General features: G+C 36.8%; 1 protein-coding gene across 1 annotated transcript in view; it reads left to right on the top strand.

Annotated features, from left to right (window-relative positions):
- PLXDC2 (plexin domain containing 2) overlaps positions 1–19380 on the top strand; it is a 406458-nt gene that overhangs the window by 348310 nt on the left and 38768 nt on the right. Inside the window, exon 13 of the mRNA XM_024765446.1 lies at positions 15467–15627. Coding sequence (XP_024621214.1) covers positions 15467–15627 — 161 coding nt within the window. The remainder of the gene's footprint in view (positions 1–15466; positions 15628–19380) is intronic.

Here is a 19380-nt window from a genome sequence, read left to right as displayed (position 1 = left end):
TGCTGTTAAGAGGGAAAACAGGAAGAGGAACAGGTTTTTAGGGGAGGCAAGGATTTAATTTGAGCATACTGACTTTGCAGTATCTGTGGGACATCCAAATGAAGATGTCCAGTAGGCATTTTTCTATGCAAATCTGAAACTCACTTGAGAAATACAAGCAAACGATATAAGTTTGGGCATCATCAGCATATAAATGATAGTTGAAGTTGTCAGAGTGAATGAGATTACAAAAGAATAATATATAAGTGAAGAGAGAAGAGGACTAAGGAGGGAACACAGCATTTGAGATTTTGTGAAGGAAACTGAAAACAGAGTAAAAGAGACAGCAGGAAAATCAGAAGAGTTTGGTATCACAGAAAACAAAGAAGAAGAAAATTTCAAGGAGGGAGTAGAGAACAATGTCAATGCCGCAGACAAGACAAGTTAAAAAAAAAAAAAAACAGAAAAGTGACCATTAGATTAGGTAGCTTGTTGATATTTGTTGACCTTGACCTGGCAGTTCTACAGTCCACAGCTGCACAATCCCCAGACAGAATTTGAGAAGTTGATGGGAAATAAGGAAGTTGAAGTCAAACAGGACACGCTGCTACTTAAAAGAAGCTTGGTGAGAAGGGAAGCAGAGATTTCTGTTGTTTTATTTTAGGAGCATATTTACATGTTAGAGGTGTTGAGGAGAAAAAAGACATGAAAATAAGGAGTTGAGAGATGACTGAGAAAGAACTGATATATGTGCAAGTGGGGGTGGGTCAGTCCACATTAATGAAATGAGCCAGGTGAGAGGGAGAAATTGAGAGAGTTAATCTGAGCTTGCTAGTTTCTCAGTATAATAGGAGACAAAGCAATGGGGCAAGAGTGAGTGGGAGAGGTCAGAGTACGGTGTCCAGGAGTTGAAAGGACTCATAAAACATTTCTGAGGGGAATGGAAAAGGGAGCCTCCTATTAATGTATAAAGGGCATGCCAGTATGTATGTGGAGCCTGCTGACCTTGGTGACCATCCTTGGCGTTTTATGACATCAACACTAAGTGTTTTCATGTGAGCTTAAATCAATGCTTATGGCTCATGTAGTAAGCTGAACCAGTTTAAGCAAGCAAAAAAAAAATTTTTTTGTGAGAGAAAAGATATGCTATTTTTTAAAAGGCATAAAGCTTTAAAGACAGTATTTTAATCCATTAGATGGTAAATTTAGTTTAGTATTTTCAACAGCTAGGTTTTCAGTGGCTTACTGTTCCATTAAGACTAATTGTTGCTTTAATTTTATTCTGCAGTGTTCAAGTAATACCATGCAAGATTTAAAATGTACTTTGGGTAACAAGGACAGGCGCTAATTATTTAACACTAATTCATAACAGTACTATAAGCTACTGTGACCAAATGTTATTATTTCAGTTACAGTAATGAATTAACAACTTACTGGATAAAATTTCAACCATAAGTGATTTTAACACGTGTTAACATTATGCTCAGCAACTACTAAAGAAAAAATTTTTAAGTGTAGAGCTAAATTTAAATGGAATTCTAAGAAATATTTGTTTAACCTAAAGAAGGCAAGAGAGGAGGGAAAAATTGACCACGTAATGGATGAATTCAAAGGAAACAAATAGCAAAATGGCAGACCAAATTCAGCCATACCAATAATTATATTAAATATAAAGAGAATAAACACTCCAATTAAAAACATCGATTATCAGACTGACTTTTTAAAAACAAGATCCAACTACATACTGTTTATAAGAGATGTAAAATGATTTTAAGGTAAAAGATTTTGAGGTAAGACAATAGAAAAATATATATCCTGCAAACGTAACCATAGGAAAAGTTGAGTGGCTACTAAATATCAGACTAAGTAGACTTAAAGACAAGGAGTAGCAACAGAGGTAAAGAGGAACATATCAAGTGATGAAAAGGTCATACATCAGGAAGGAGTTATCATTTTTTTTGATGTAGACCATTTTTTAAAATTTTATTTATTTTTTTATACAGCAGGTTCTTATTGGTCATCAATTTTATACACATCAGTGTATACATGTCAGTTCCAGTCGCCCAATCCATCACACCACCATCCGCACCCCCCACTGCTTTCCCCTCTGGGTGTCCATACATTTGTTCTCTACATCTGTGTCTCAACTTCTGCCCTGCAAACCGGTTCATCTGTACCGTTTTTCTAGGTTCCACATACGTGCATTAGTATACGATATTTGTTTTTCTCTTTCTGACTTACTTCACTCTGTATGACAGTCTCTAGATCCATCCACGTCTCAATAAAGGTCCAAATTTCGTTCCTTTTTATGGCTGAGTAATATTCCATTGTATATATGTGCCACATCTTCTTTATCCATTCATCTGTCGATGGGCATTTAGGTTGCTTCCATGACCTGGCTATTGTAAATAGTGCTACAATGAACATTGGGGTGCATGTGTCTTTTTGAATTATAGTTTTCTCTGGGTATATGCCCAGTAGTGGGATTGCTGGGTCATATGGTAGTTCTATTTTTAGTTGTTTAAGGAACCTCCATACTGTTCTCCATAATGGCTGTATCAATTTACAACCCCACCGACAGTGCAAGAGGGTTCCCTTTTCTCCACACCCTCTCCAGCATTTGTTGTCTGTAGATTTCCTGATGATGCCCATTCTAACTGGTGTGAGGTGATACCTCATTGGGTCTTGATTTGCATTTCTCTAATAATTAGTGGCGCTGAGCAGCTTTTCATGTGCCTCTTGGCCGTCTGTGTGTCTTCTCTGGAGAAATGTCTGTTTAGGTCTTCTGCCCATTTTTGGATTGCGTCGTTTGCTTCTTTAATACTGTGCTGCATGAGCTGTTCGTATATTTTGGAGATGAAATGAATCTACAGTAAGAAGCACAGGGGTTGCGGGGAAAGGGAATTTTCTGAAGGCATGGAGATGTTCTATATCTTGGTTTGGCTGATGATTACTTTGGTATATAAAAATTATCAAAATTTATCGATTTGTACACTTAAGATCTGTGCATTTCAAGGATGCAAATTTTAGTGAAAAAGAAAAAGAAAGAAAAAAGAGAAATTTTGATGCCCTTCTCATACACTAGATAGTTTTTTTTTTAATTCTTGTGAAGAAATTTTTCCAAGCTTCTTAAAATTATTAATGAAAGAGAGTAAAAAGTCTTATCCTTAGCAAACGAGCTTCTCTAATTAGTAGCATAAAATTTAACGCTCTGATTACTTGATTCATGTTTTGCTTTAAGTTATTCTTAAAATCCTCCCATGTAATTGCTAATAATGATAAAATTATCTAGCAATTATTGGGCTGTTAGTATACACCAGGCACTCTTCTAAGGGCTTTGCATGTTTCTCTCATTAATCCTTAGAGTACCCTATGAAGAAAGTAGTACTATAATCCCATTTTACGCATGAAGTATCTTACGCATGAAATATCAGAAGCACGGGATTTAAGTAATCTGTCTGGGATCTTACATCCTTACATGTCTGTAAGGGATATAGCTGGGCTCTACCACCAAACACTCTGCTGTCAGAGCACATGCTGCTCCCCATTGCCATCCTGTCCTACAACCTGGGAGGGCTGCTCCAGATGTGGCACTGAACCCGGAGGAAGAGTCCTCTTCACCCTGTACCTGTCAAAGCAGAAAGACAGATGCGTGTCCAAACCACGTAGCTAATGTGGAGCCTTAGTACCTGCACTCCTCTTAATCATGGCTCTACTACCAGATCAGTATGAGACGTTCTTGAACGTATTCATAACAATGGGATCCTTTCTCTCACTGAAGCTTAAGTGCATATTGAATGAAAGCAAGGACATTATGTAGCCATTTGCCTGCCATTCTCCCTCTGTTAAAGCGGTCCACGATCTCAGCAAACACAAGCAGTGCCAACTGCCAGTTCGTAGTGAGAATGAGCCTTACGGGTCCTCTGATCCCATCCCCCAACACTTTGAGACCCAAACCCTTGCAACTATAAGAGTCATAGGAGTGCTGCATACCCACGGTGTGGGACCATTTTACAAAACTGATTTGATGGAAGAGATTAGGCTGAGACGAGTGCTCACCTGCTGGAGTAACCATATTCTATCCCACATTCAAAGAGTGGAACTTTAGATGCCAGGAAACTTGATATTCCAGGACCTAAGGGGCAGACAGTTGTGGTAAACACAGTTTTACAGCATCCTTCCTCCCAAGCAGGCTAGCTGACTCTGTCCCCATTAGAGGCATTATCTGAGCCATGCTGTGACAGTCCTGATGCTAGGTAGTAAACTATAAATACCCTGCAAAACTGGTCCCCAAAGTTTCAGTTTCTTCTTTCTACTCTTGCTATACATGCACATTTTATTAGTTCTGGTAACCCAAGTTTTTTTCCCAGTTTCCGATTCTGTCTTTTTGAGATACATAGCACATTCATCTAGTCCTGCCTGGGAGATTCCATACATCAAACTACAACAAATAACAAAAGGATTGTGTGGTTGTTAAGAGCATCAAGGACTAAGTTTCGATCCTGAGGTCCCCACAAGGGCCAAATTGTTGTCTCCAGCAACTAAATTAATCCATGCTTTCTTAGGAAGCACAAAGGTTCTCGTTAATTTTAAGCACAAACTCAGGTGTGAAAGACCTTGAGATTGGTTTAATATTCAGCAGTTTTCAGAAGAAGTTGCCTATAGATAATCACAGAAAGGTTGATTTCATTTAGACAGCCTACTGAATCACAGCAGCTTGGCTTTTGTTTTTCAGATAGCGGCTGCAGGTTCCTTGTAGCATGGCCATGTCCCAGCTGCCGCTGGGCTCTGGGAAGAGACAGTTAAACTCATAAGGACCTCGGTGGCCTGTTTTCCTGCAGAGGGGTACACAGTGCAGGTGCATGGAGATTGAACCTGATCTTTCCACTGGAAAAACTATTTGCTGAGACATCCTTGCTTTCATCCAGCATGCACTTAAGCTTCAGTCAGAGAACGGATTCCCATTTCCATGAATAATGTCAAGAAGGCCTCATATTGACTTGGTAGCACAGCCATGATTAAAAGGAGTGGTAGTAGTAAGGGTTCATATTAGCTAAGTGGTTTGGACACACATCTGGCTTTCCACACTGATGGGAGCAAGGTGAAAAGGTTCTTTCTCTATGTTCAGAAAAAGTGATGGATTTGATAGGGAAGCAAACATTCATTGTGATATTCATATGTTTGTATAGAAGTGACCTCTTTTAATATAACTGACTTCATTCTAATGGACAGGGTTAAATGGCATGAAGAGTCACTCTATTCTGTACCCCCAGATCTTGAAAGTACGTTGTAAACCTCATTTTTTTGGTATTCCATAGTAACTGTGAATATATTTTTAATATATATGTTTAATATATGTTTAATATTTATGGGTAATTTAAGTACTAAGATTTCTGTGGATTATTTTGTAGAAGTAGAGATACATTTTATCATTAAAAAATAATTTTTAAATGAAGAAACAAGACAACTTGTTATAGAAAGCTGATGTTAGGGAAACTTTACAAGTTAGATCTTATAAAGATCTTGGTTGCTGAAAATATTAGAGACATAGGTTGATTATTACAAAAAAGCACATAAATAAGAAATGAAAAACTATAATGGATTCTTACAAGGATTTATTTTTGGTATTACAGTAGCTATAAATATGGTAAATCTCCTCTTTTAGATGCTCACACATACACATGCACAAAAGCACCAATCACATGACAAGGCTGGAAGCAGGCTGGGTGGTGACTCCTATCCCAAATCCCTCATTTTGATGGAATCAAGCATTTCTTTTAATATGATTTCACGGAAATTTTATTTAGCTTTATTTTTCTAAGATAAAAGGTAACAGATTCTTGTTTAAAAAGGATTGTCACAACCTAAGCTCTTTTAAGCCAGAATGTTCTATATGTTTCCCTGAATGAAATTTCACAGCTGCCCTGTAGTAGCACAGGCTGCAGAAGAGAAGCTGGGTCAGCTGCCCTGCCAGATATTGTTCTCACCACACATAACGCACTTAGCTGCGTTTTGTAGACCCATTTTAATACCTTTTCACAGTACTTACCCAGATTCCTCCTATGGAGATGTCATAAAGTGAATTATGAATGTATTGACACAGTGATTCGTATTGTGGATTAGGTATGGGTTGTGTAATAGTTTCAAGGACCTCTAATCCCAAATAATATTGACAGATTGGTAAGCATCCAAAAAATAGGAACACCATAGTTATAAAATGAAAGAACTAAGAGAATTATGAAAAATGAGAAAATACATAAAACACCAGGGGAAACTCTGAATGAAGCCAAGGTCATGTTCATGTCTATATCATATCTATAGAAAGTTAAAAGAGCTATGAGACTTATTATATGAGCTACAAAATGAGATCAGTTGCAAGGGAAACTTCCAAAGGAAAAGTCAATTTAGTTAAAATTTTTATTTTTGCTTGATTTTCTTCTGTTACATTCGTTAGCTCATAAATGGGTTCAATAATATTCCACAGGGAAAGTCATGTGTTTTTAATCCAAAAGTGGAACAGTAACATTTTAAGCATTTCGTAGCTTAACTTCATTCTGAAGTGTTAAAAAAGAACATTTGACATCAACCGTATAAGATTTATGAATTTTGAATAAATTTGTGTAAGAATTTGTCCAAAGCCTCTTGGTCCCCCAAAAGACATTAATACAATTGTGGAATTTATGGGCTGTAGTGTTTCTTTTTAAAGCCAAGAGAAGAGTTAGATTTAGAAATAACACTTTAGAGTGAATAAAATTTCAGACAAGGAGTATTTCTATTTTAGTTTTACTTTATTGCTGGACTTTAATTATCAGCAAGATTTAAAAGTGGGTACAGACCATTTTAGCAATGTATTAAAATCTCTAACATATCAAAGGATTGTACTTCTAAATACAAAATATCAATGCTACATGCATGTAAATACTGAAAAAAAAATCAGTCATAGAAAAAGCAAGGAGACATAGAGGTTTAAAATTAAATGCTACACTTTGAAGAAACAAAAGGTCAAATTTTTTTTCCTTCTTTCCTCCTATCTACTTTATTCTTTCTTTCATTTTGTCTCTTATCAATAATTCATAAGCTTTTCTTGAAATGAAGAAAATTAAACACATTTACATGAGGTCCTGAATATTTTCAATATGTGCTTAATACCTTTTAAAAATCTGTTATCTTTGCTATCATGGTAGGTAAAACTCACCCAAAGATAGCGAATGCTTTGATAGCTTTGACAATTCTCAACAGTCCTGTCTGTGTCTAAATATTGATCTGCGTTTTATAATGTACTAAGAAGTTAGGAACTCATAAGAATTGATAGGTCACTCAGTGGCTCAGATGAGAGTATATTATCTTTGATACTATTGATTTTCTGTGCTTCATTTATGTTTTAAAGTATGTCTACAACATAGTAGAAAAAAAGGTCTTGATTTGGTAGGCTTTTCAAATATATTTATGTACTTCCTTTTTGGGCCTTGAGGCTCTATTTGAGGATGTCTTATTGTGTTTTATCATTAATTCATCTTATTTGAATACACATCGTAAAGGTAAAAAAGCTAAAGATTTGAATTGTCCTCTAAGCAATACTGTGCGTGTGTGAGGATAATTCTTTGGCTTTTGTTCACTTTTGGACATAAATGAAAGAGCATAAGATATTTCTAAGAATAGAATTAGAGTTTGGTTTTCAGACTAGATTCCTTCTGACCTCTGAATATTCCCCCAACTCCTATGGACTCTGACAAGCTTCAGAAGTTTGTACCTGAAACAGGTTCAGAGTCTTCTTTGACCCACTTCTATCCGCCAGTTTCCAGGAACAATCAGTCGAGCCCCAGGAATGAATGTCGCCAAAGTTGACATCTTTGTTTATTGTCTTTTCTGAAGGAACGAAATCAATTTATTTGAGCAGTCTGCCCTTGAGGTGAATGAACTAAACTTCAAATATGGAAATTACTAGCACTTGCTTAAAGATTTTAAATTTCAATTTTGTGTTTGAGGTGCTCATCATTTTTAACACAAAGGATTCTCTGCAATCTGTTTGCAGGTCCCCGTAAGTGTGCAAAACCTATACCATTTAATTGAATAGTGGTATTAAACTGGAAACCAAGTAGTGAAAGAATTTAAAATCAGAGCACATCAATGGGGTGTTCACTTCAACTCCAGACTCAATGTCCCTTAATATGCCATCATAATACCTGTTAATAGAGAGACCAGCTAGAATAGAGATGCAGAAAACTTGGCTAAATAATATCAGAACAGAAAAATATGTTCTCCAGAAATATGTGTGTAATTTTTGCCACTTCATTTAGATGGTTATTCTGAAGCGTTTAAAAATAGCACTGGCTTGGGACACCAGGATAACCCTGTAATATCTTGGAATTGAATTTGCTACATTTCTCCTTAAGTGTTTTTCTCTAATTAAGACACATAAAGTCATGTGCACATTCATAGATTCCTACATATTTATGTTGTCGACTGGTTAGTAATATTTTGAAAATCCATGAAGATTGTTTATTTTATTAAAATCATCATCATCCAAAAATGTTATAAAATACTAATTGGCTAATAACAAACTACATTCTGTACAGGTTTCATTAGATATGAAAGGGTGTCTTAACATCTATACCAGTACTGTAAAGGAGAATTTGTAAAGGGAGATTTCATAAGTAGCCATTATTAGAAATATAAATAAGTAATAATTATGAAAGTAAGCATTTATGCCTAAATAAAAGGAATGAGTAGATTTCAAGGTATAAATGCAATTACGATTTTTTACTCTAAAGACTAGCAACCTGTGTCCTGCAAGTCAAAGGTAGTTTTACTGACGAGAACTCTTATTGAATGAAACATGTCCCTGGCTCTCCTCTTCCTTCCTGAGAAGGACTGTTCCTTGCCTGCTGCCTCCTCAACAGGTTCTGGGTCTCTGGCCCACTTGAGAAGTGACAGCCCAAGGCCAAGTCATAAGTGTCTTTTCCTTTCCTTTCCCATCCTCACACACACAAAAAAAATGAGACTGAACTTTGGCATGTTGCTTGTAAAAGACTGTTAATCCCAGAAATAGAACCAGATGCTTTTTGGATGAATGGATGGATGGATGGATAGATGAAGGGAAGGAGGGATAGAGGGATGGAATTATATATGAGATTTGAAGAACCATTCAAGGCTTCTTTTTGTGACTCAAGTAGATATTTTTGCCACGTTTTCCCCAAAGCAACCTTTTCAATTAATCCTATTTTCCCGTGAACGTAATCTGTCACACTCTTATAAAAATGAGAAAATAGCCAAGAGCACAAAGTGCAGTAATACAAGCATACTTAAGAATGAAGCCAAACTCTTAAAAGTAACAAATGTTCAGGGCAGAAACATAGTTTATATGGTGTCATGAATCTGACAGTATAATTTGCCTCATGTAAAATACAGTAACATAATAGCTACATTAATTACTTATTACATGCCAGGTACTCTCCTATGTACTTAATATGTATTAAATGTTTGATTTTCACAGCAACCCTATGGAGTAGTCATTGTTATTGACCATGTGGTAGAGATAAACTAACCGAAGACTAGACGGATTAAGTAATTTATTATAAACTCATTTGATCTTTATTGGAGAAGTAGTTATTCCACTATCTGTAACCCATTTTCAACAGCCTTTCTTTTTCTGTTTCTTTTATTTCCCTTTTTTCCCTCTCCCTCCTTCCCTCCACCAAACATAGGTTTAAGTACATATGATGTCAGACATTGACACCCTCCTTGTCCCAGAGAAGTGACAAGACACACAGCCTCTGTCCCTTTGCAGGCACAATGTTAATTCTTTAATCATATTTAAGTTGATTTATCTTGACGTGAAATTACCAGGTTCTTTTCAGACTTCTTTACCAGAAGAACTCACAAGAAATAAGAGGAAATAGCAGTACATACAGTTCAGTGTTAACTGAGAAATTATTGATCACAGATTCAGAGTGCAGACTCTGAGGGCAGACTGCTCGTGTTTGAGTCCCAGTCCATCTTAATAGCTTTACAACCTTGGCACGTTTCCTAATTTCGCTATGCCTTAGTCTTCTCATCTATGAAATGGGAATGATAATAATGCCTATCTCTTATGGTCATTAATTTGATACTTGTACAACAATACAAATATGCCTGGCAAATTGTAAATGAGTTGTTTATATTTTTATTGTGACAAAATACACATAACATAAAATGTACCACCTTAATCATTTTTAAGTGTACAATTCAATGATATTAAATGCATTCATACTGTTGTGCAACCATCACCACCGTCCATCTCCATAGCTCTTTTCATCTTGTAAACCTGAAACTGTATACCCATTAAACCAAAACTCCTCGTTCTCTCCTCCCTCCCCCCAGTCCCTGGCAGCCACCATTCTACTTTCTGTCTCTATAGTTTTGACTACTCTAATCATAAGTGGAAACATATGGTATTTGTCCTTTTGTGACTGGCTTATTTCACTTAGCACAAAGTTCATCCATGTTGTAACATATGTAAGAATTTCCTTTCTTTTTAAGGCTAAAACACATTCAATTGTATGTTTATGTGACACTTCGCTTATCCATTCATCTATTGATGGACATTGGGTTGCTTCCATGTTTTAGCTATTGTAAATAATGCTGCTAAGATAGATGTACAAATGTCTCTTCAAGATTCTGCTTTCAGTTCTTTTGAGTATATACCACAAAGTGGAGTTGTTGGATCATATGGTAATTCTGTTTTTGATTGAGGAGCACCCTACTGTTTCCCATAGTGACCACATTATTTTCCATTCCCACCAAGAGCGCACAAGGGTTCCAATTTCTCCACAACCTCACCAACATTAGTTATTTTCTATTTTGTTGATCGTAGCCATCCTAATAACTGTGAGGAGGTATCTCATTGTGGTTTTGATTTACATGTCCCTAATGGTCACTGATGTTGAATATCTTTTCATGTGTTTAATGGCTATTTGTGTATCTTCTTTGGATAAGTGTCTATTCAGGTCCTTTGCCCATTTTTGAATCAGGTTGTTTGCTTTCTGTTGTTGAATTTTAGGAGTTCTTTATATATTCTGGATATTGTGTGGGCTACCTTTTTAGTCTGGTGATATTTTTCTGATGCACAAAATATTCTGATTTTCATGAACTCTAAAATGTCTATTTTTTCTTTTGTTGCCCGTGCCTTTGAGGTCATATCCAAGAACTCACTGCCAAATCCAATGTTCTGAAGCTTTTGCCCTATATCTTCGTTAAGAGTTTTATAGTTTTATGTCTTGCATTTATGTCTTTGATTCATTTTGAGTTAAATTTTGTTTATGGTGTTAGGTAAGAGTCCAGCTTCATTCTTTTGCATGCAGACATCCTGTTTTCCCAGCACTGTTTGTTGAAAAGACTGTCCTTTCCTTATTGAATGGTCTTCGCATCATTGTCAAAAATAATTTTCCATTTATGCTACAGTTTATTTCTGGGCTGTCTATTCTATTCCGTTGGTCTATATGTCTGTCTTTATGCCATTACATACGCTTCTGATTACTGTAACTTTGTAGTAAGTATTAAAATCAGGAAATGTGAGTTCTCTAGCTTTGTTCTTCTCTTTCAAGGTTGTCTTGGCTATTCAGGGTCCCTTGAGATTCCATATGAATTTTGAGAAGGGTTTTTCTGTTTCTGCAAAAAACATCATTAGGATTTTTATAGAGATTATATTGAATCTGTAGATAACTTTGGGTAGTATTGACATCTCAACAATATTAAGTGTTCTAATTCATGATCATGAGATGTGTTTTCATTTATTTATGTCTTCTTTAATTTCTTTCAGCAATGTTTTACGAAGAAGACTTTCACCTCCTTAGTTAATTCCTAAGTATTTTATTCTTTTTGATGTTATTATAAATAGAATTGTTTTTGTAATTTCTTTTTTTATTGTTCAGTGTTACAATATAGAAATGCAACTGCTTTTTGTATGTTGACTTTGTATCCTGCTACATACATTGTTGATGAATTCATTTATCAGCTCCAACAGTTTGTCTTGGGAATATTTAGGTGTGTGTGTGTATATATATATATATATATACACACACACACACACACACATATATATACACACACACATATATATATAAATAATCATTTCATCTGCAGAGATCAATTTACTTCTTTCTAATTTGGATGCCTTTTATTTATTTTTCTTGCCTAATTGCTCTGGATAGAATTTCCAATACTGTGTTGAATAGAAGTAGCAACTGTGGGCATCATTGTCTTGTTCCTGATTTTAGAGGAAAAGCTTTCACAGTTGAATATGATAGCTGTAAGTTTTTCGTGTACAGTTTTTATTTTGTCAAGGTGTTCTCCTTCCTTTCCTAGATGTTGAATGTTTTCATCACAAAAGGCTGCTGAATCTTGTCAAATTCTTTTTCTGTATCAATTGAGATGATTACATGTTTTTTCACCCTGCAGGACTCCCTTAAGCATTTCTTGCAGAACAAGCCTGGTGGTAACCGACTCCCTCAGCTTTTCTCTGAGAATATCTTAATTTCTCCCTCACTTTTGAAGGAAACTTTTGCCAGATTTTGGATTCCTGGTTGACAGGTACTTTTCAGCACTTTGAATATATCAGCCCACTGCCTTCTGTCTTCCAAAGTTCCTGTTGAGAAATCTGCTCATATTCTTATTGAGGATCCCTTGTATGTGATGAGTTGCTTCTCTCTTGCAGCTTTCAAGATTCTCTCTTTGCCTTTGTCTTTCAAAAGTTTGATTATAATTTATCTCCATGTTGGTCTCCTTCATTTCATCTTACCTGAAGTTCCTTGAGCTTCTTGGATGTTTATATCAAATTTGGGAGGTTTGGATCCCATCAGACTGGGAAGTTTTCAGCCATTATTTCATCAAATATTCTCTGTCCCTTTCTCTATCTTCTTCTTCTTGGAATTCCATGATACAAATACCGATCCACTTGATGGTGTCCCACAGGTCTTTTAGGCCCTGTTCACTTTTCTTCAATCTCTCTTCTTTCTGTTCCTCAGACTTGAGCATTTCCATTGTCTTATTTTTAAGTTAATTGATTCTCTTATCTGCCTGCTCAAGTCTGCGTTTGAATGCTCTACTGAATTTTTAATTTCAGTCATTATATTTTTCAGCTTCAGAATTTCTCTTTGGTTTCTTTTTAGGTTTTCTATCTCTTTATGGATATTTCCATTTTGTTCATACATTGTTTTCTTGACTTTCTCTACCTCTTTCTTTAGTTCTTCAAGTATCTTTAAGACAGTTGCTTTAAAGTGCTTGTCTAATAGATCGTCCATCAGGTGCTTTACAGGGACAGTTTTTGTTGATTAATTTTTTTCCTTTGAAAGAGCCATACTTTCCTGTTTCTTTGTATGCCTTGTGAAATATTTTTCAAAACTGGACGTTTGAATCTCATTAAGTTGTGACTCTGGAAGTCACATTCTCCCCCTTCCCCAGAGTTTGCTGCTTTTCGTTATCATATTTATTTAAATTATTTACTAGTTTTGTAGGCTGTCTCTGTGCTGAGGTGTAATCTTGAGGTCTTTTAGAGTCTTTTCTGAGCTTTTCCCTAGCCACGCACAGCCATGTTCTGATTTTCCCCACATGTGCATTTGATTTTGAATGTCCTAGTCTTTCATATCTGGCTCCCAAAAGTGGGAAAAGAGAAAAATAAAGGGAGGTGGGATGAAAAGGGTACTGGTTCTTTAAATCTCTTGGATGTTACTTTAGATCCAGGGAGAAAGGCTTACAACAATGGCAGAAGGTGCAAAACCAATGGCTGCATCTTTGTCTGCCCCTCAGTGACGAGAAGCACCAATCAATCAGTGATCAGAACACACTCCCAGTATTTTCAGGACAGGGTACATTTTGCCTACTGCGGTTCCTGCAGGCTGCTTCAGAAACAGGTGTGTAGTTGACTGCCACATGGCTAATGGGCAGAGGATGCATAGCTACTTCTGGACTAAGTGCTGAAACTGACTGAAATTAACCACAGCTTGCAGTCTGAGCCTTCTCCCTAGAAGCTGCAAGCCTTCCATAGAGTCCAGAGTTCCAAAACAGTTGTCAGACAGATTCTGCCAGTGCAATTGTTTTCTATGTGGGAAGACTGAGATTCCTGATAGTTCCTACTCTGCCATGTTCCCAGAATCTTCTCTGTAAATGAACTTTTACATAATGAATTACTCTTTAAATTTTACATTCTTTAACTAATGAATTTCTGTTATGTAAGGGAAACCTTTAGGAATTTGAACTTCATTAGATTTGGAGAAGGATTACTGAATACCAACTACGGGTCTCAGGCAAAGAATAAACAAATAGCAACAAAACTTTAAAGGATGTGTAAGAAGAATTGGGAGGTCATATTTCTTTGCTCTATTTGAAATTCTGTTATTTTGTATTTACCACACATTCTGATAGGCAGTCACGTTCGTTATTTTCTATTAATGAAAATTATAATAAAAGAATTAAATCAGTGCTTATTAAATGAGGTTTAATAGACCAAAAAGCTGTTTAAAACATAGATGCAAAGGTTGGAAATAACAAAGATGTAAATTGGTAATGAAAGGATTAGGAATCACTGTTGTAGAACTTCTATGAGTCTTAAAGACTTTTCTAATGATTCAAAAATACCAATCATATTATGTACTAAGATACAGTTACCTGCTGCACATAATTTAAGAAGGTCTCCTCTAAATGCCTGAGTAGACATCAAATATTGCATAATTTTAGAACAAGAGAAGACTTTAGAGATTAGTTTCATTTGGCTGATTGACTTTGCCTTTAGAAATTTAATTTCTCCATTTTCCTAACTCTGAAAATGGATATTACAGTGGAGAGCATCTCAGTAAAAGTTAGAGAAAATGATACTGACATGTGGCATAGTGGAATATTTTCATGTGCTGTGTGTTCCCTTTAGATAGTGATAAACTATTTGAGGGTCCTTTAGCATCCATCTGTTACACTTTTATAGAGCATTTCAGTTTCAAACAGATTTTGAAAATTATCCTTTGAACTCATGCACAGACTTTCTGAAAATGCCTGTGTAGCCCACCAAAATATGTCTGATACTCTTCCATTTAAATTTTCCAAAAGAAAATGAGAGAGGAGATTTCAAAAAGTAATCAATTTTTCCATAGGTAAGAGTGCCAGTGGTTTAATGAGAAAAATCAAAGTTAAATTTATTATATAGTTAGTTTTAGATTTTCCACAGAACTTTTAGAATAAAGGCTATTAATTTTGCCTTATTTAACAGAATAAAGATGAACTATAAATTAAAACACAATTATAAATGTGTTTTTAATCATTAATAGTATGGATTTTTCATTTGCCCAAATAAAGAGCATCTAACTTCTAAAACTGGTGTTATGGAAAAGAAAAGGATAGTTGTACCGAAAGTGAAAAAAAAAATTCACTGGTACTTTATTAAGAATATAAACATTCCCGCCAATGAAAACGCAGACCTACACGTGCACACGTGAATGTCCTGACAGCTGTGCTGTTCTTCCAGCCTCTACAGATGACAGTGCCGCCGAGAAGAAAGGGGGAACCCTTCACGCCGGCCTCATCGTTGGAATTCTCATCCTCGTCCTCATTATAGCCGCAGCCATTCTTGTGACAGTCTATATGTATCACCATCCGACCTCAGCAGCCAGCATCTTCTTTATTGAGGTAAGTGTCAAGTAGAGTACATGAAAACCATGCTAGCTGATGAACTCCAGCCATCTGCTGACACCACCTGCATTTAATATTTAGCACATGATTTCTCCACTTTGCAGTTGTGAGCTGGCTGATGTCACACGTGCACGCATGCATGTGCACGTACCTATTGATAGATGGATTTCACGTGATGAGCTCAGTTACCTTACCTCAGGAGCTTTTAAAGAAATAAGCCATCTCGCCTTTTACAGATCGAAAAGAAAATAGAAACCATATTTTTTGTCTTAGAAACCTTATTTTTTGTCTTATTGTACCAAGTATGTTAAGCAGCTGCTCTTCGATCCTAGAAGGAAATGAAGTGTATGCTGGAGGCTAAAGGATTTAGCTTAAATCAACTAATCGCTATAACAGTAATTGAGTATCGGCCAGATTCATAATACAATATGGTGACCCTGCTCTTAAAACACTCACAAACTATTTAGGAAAAATACATATTTCCCTACAAAATAGCAGCTATAACAATAAGATTATGGTATGTGCCATCACCATTTTGTGTGGTGTGTGTATATTTATACATGTACATATAAATGCACATGCATACACACACACGCATTCAAACACAAAGAGAGCACTGTGCTGAATCAGTGTTGCTTTCATGTACAGAAAGTAGAGTTAGTGCCAGTGCCCAAGAGCAGTGAGGTAGGAGGACCAGTGGCTGTGTACAAAGGGCCAGAGCCAAGCCCTGATGTCCAGAAGGCCAGAGACTGGGAAGCCTGGGGGCCACAGGATAAGGTCAGTGTGACCAAGTCACCTTCTATCCTCCAGACAGCTGGGCTTCCTGGGCCTCGTGTGTGCAGAGCTTTCACCCCAACATCTTAATGGAGCCACTGCTCTTCAACACAACATAAATACTAGAGCAATGAAGGAAATCTTCTCCCTTGGAGCTTCAAACTTGTAAACTTTAGGTCTTCTCCAGTTCACTGGGTGATGTACAGTGGGCAGCTTTGTTCACGTGTTGAGTAAGAAATTATAACGACCTTTAAACTACAAAGTTACCTTTAACCTCTATAACAGGGGGAAGTGAATGCAAATCAATTAAGTAATTGCTTAGAAGTCCTCTATGGCTCTCAACTGTCTGTGGAGTAAAGTGCAGTCTCCTTAGTTCTCCTTCAAGGCCTTGGCTATTTGTATCTTGTCTATCATTTCAATTTTTATCCCATAGCTTCTTAACCTGGAGTTCAGTACCATCAAATTCACTCTATTCTCTTCTCCATACACACCCCCAATTCCCCATGTCACCAAGACATTACTCATTCTGTTCCTTCCACCAAAAAAGTCCTCCCCTTCCATCTCAATTCTTGAATTCTGTATCCAAGTAGCCTTCAATACCATGTACCCTGTAAGCTTCCCCGGACCATCTCTCTGCCAGGACAGCTGGACATAATCTCTCTTTCCTCTGAAATTCTATCCATAGTAATAACATCTATATCTTTCTCTGGCATTTACCTTTCTGTTTTCCATTAGAGTTAAATATGTATGTGATTTATTCCGCCCTACAGACTTATAAATTCCTCGAGATTTGGATTAAATAACTTAAGCCTTTCAAATAAGAGGTATTCTATCAGTATTTTCTGGAAAGAAAAAGATAATAAATATCCTAGGACATTTAAAACTTCCACTAAATTTTCACACATGAAGTCTTCCGAAAATGTCATTCTCATTTAAAGTCATAATAATCGAGAAATTATCAGGCATTGCATTTAGTTGGAAAGCTCTTATTAAGTTTTGTTAATGTGCTTAATTTTCATGCAAGAAAGCAGAAAACTTTCCCGAGGTCATGAATGCATTGCTCCAAGATCTGACAAGTGACAAGCTGTAAAGCTTCAGTGACTAACCAGACGTCAGGCTGCTGCTGTAACCCTCACAGGTTTAAGCCTGTTTATACACCATGAAGTTTATTTTCTGACGTTGTGAAAAAGAAGATACTGTGAAATATCTGATGGTGGTGGTATTAGTGCACATTGCACAGTGCAAAGGACCTAGTTCACACCGAGTCACAGCAATCCTTGTATGACTACAAAGTAAGACTGTAGAATAGTGAAAGTATTGCCGGGAGCAGGAGGGCATTAATCTTAGAGATAATTTAATGCTACACCCTTATAACACGAAGGAAGAAACTGAGGTTCAGAGTGGTGGAATGGCTTCTCCAAGGTCGAAGAGCCACACTTCTGGGAAGAACTCTCGTGTTTCAACACTCAAGTGAAGCAGAATCGTTCTGCAGATTCCCAGATTCTCTGTCAATTGCCAATAATTCTGCCTAAATCACTAACTCTTTGACACCCTCTGTCCTCAAGCAGCTCACAGTGGCAGCTTGGCAGATGATTTTTGAAGATAATTATCATAATTTTACTATTATTAAAGCTGACCCATGTTTTCAAAATCGAATGCATATCCATGATGACTGCACAGTGACTGACATGCCAGACCTATGAATTCAAACGTTTGAATTACTAATTAAATTAAAGTTATTGGGAGCTTCCCTGGTGGCGCAGTGGTTGAGAGTCTGCCTGCTGATGCAGGCAGGGGACACAGGTTCGTGCCCCGGTCCGGGAGGATCCCACATGCCGCGGAGCAGCTGGGCCCGTGAGCCATGGCCGCTGAGCCTGCGCGTCCGGAGCCTGTGCTCCGCAATGGGAGAGGCCACAACAGTGAGAGGCCCACGTACTGCAAAAAAAAAAAAAAAAGTAGATAGCAGCATAATATAGAACATGAAAATCAACTTGGATGATATTGGTAAACTCAATCTCCTTATGCACCAATAACTCTAATTTTTTTTTTTTTTTTTTTTTTTTTTTTTGCGGTGCAGGGGCCTCTCACTGTTGTGGCCTCTCCCATTGCGGAGCACAGGCTCCGGACGCGCAGGCTCAGCGGCCATGGCTCACGGGCCCAGCCGCTCCGCGGCACGTGGGATCTTCCCAGACCAGGGCACGAACCCATGTCCCCTGCATCAGCAGGAGGACTCTCAACCACTGCGCTACCAGAGAAGCCCTGCTATCTACTTTTTAAATGAATTTGATGTGCTTTTTCCCATTAGGAAAGCAGTACCTGTTCCTTATTTTAAAAAATTTTGGAAACGTAAAAGCAAAAAGTAAAATCGCTTATAGTCCCAATAAGCAGAAATAATCACAATAACTATTTTAATTTATTTTCTTCTGGAATTCTCATATGCATAATTTGATGTTTGCCCATTTAGTATAATTGTGATTTCACTGAAATGCAAATTTATATTCTTTATTTTTCTTTTTTCTTTAGGTCCCATTTGTTTATTTTTGTTTTTATTTCCATTTCTCTAGGTGGATCAATAAAGATCTTCCTGTGATTTATGTCAAAGAGTGTTCCTCCTATGTTTTCCTCTAAGAGTTTTATAGTGTCCAGTGTTACATTTAAGTCTGTAATCCATTTTGAGTTTATTTTTGTGTATTGTGTTAGGGAGTGTTCTAATTTCATTCTTTTACATGTAGCTGTCCAGTTTTCCCAGTTAGTATTTTGTTGAGGATTTTTGCATCTATATTCATCAATGATTTTGGTCTGTAATTTTCTTTTTTTGTAGTACCTTTGTCTGGTTTTGGTATGAGGGTGATGGTGCCTTCATAGAATGAGTTTGGGAATCTTCCTTCCTCTGCAATTTTTTGGGAGAGTTTGAGAAGGATGGGTGTTAACTCTTCTCTAAATGTTTGATAGAATTCACCTGTGAAGCCATCTGGT

This window comes from Neophocaena asiaeorientalis, unplaced genomic scaffold (genome assembly GCF_003031525.2).
Source record: "Neophocaena asiaeorientalis asiaeorientalis breed wild unplaced genomic scaffold, Neophocaena_asiaeorientalis_V1.1 scaffold217, whole genome shotgun sequence".
In the NCBI taxonomy this organism is placed as follows: domain Eukaryota; kingdom Metazoa; phylum Chordata; class Mammalia; order Artiodactyla; family Phocoenidae; genus Neophocaena; species Neophocaena asiaeorientalis.
This window is presented reverse-complemented; position numbering and strand designations above follow the sequence as displayed.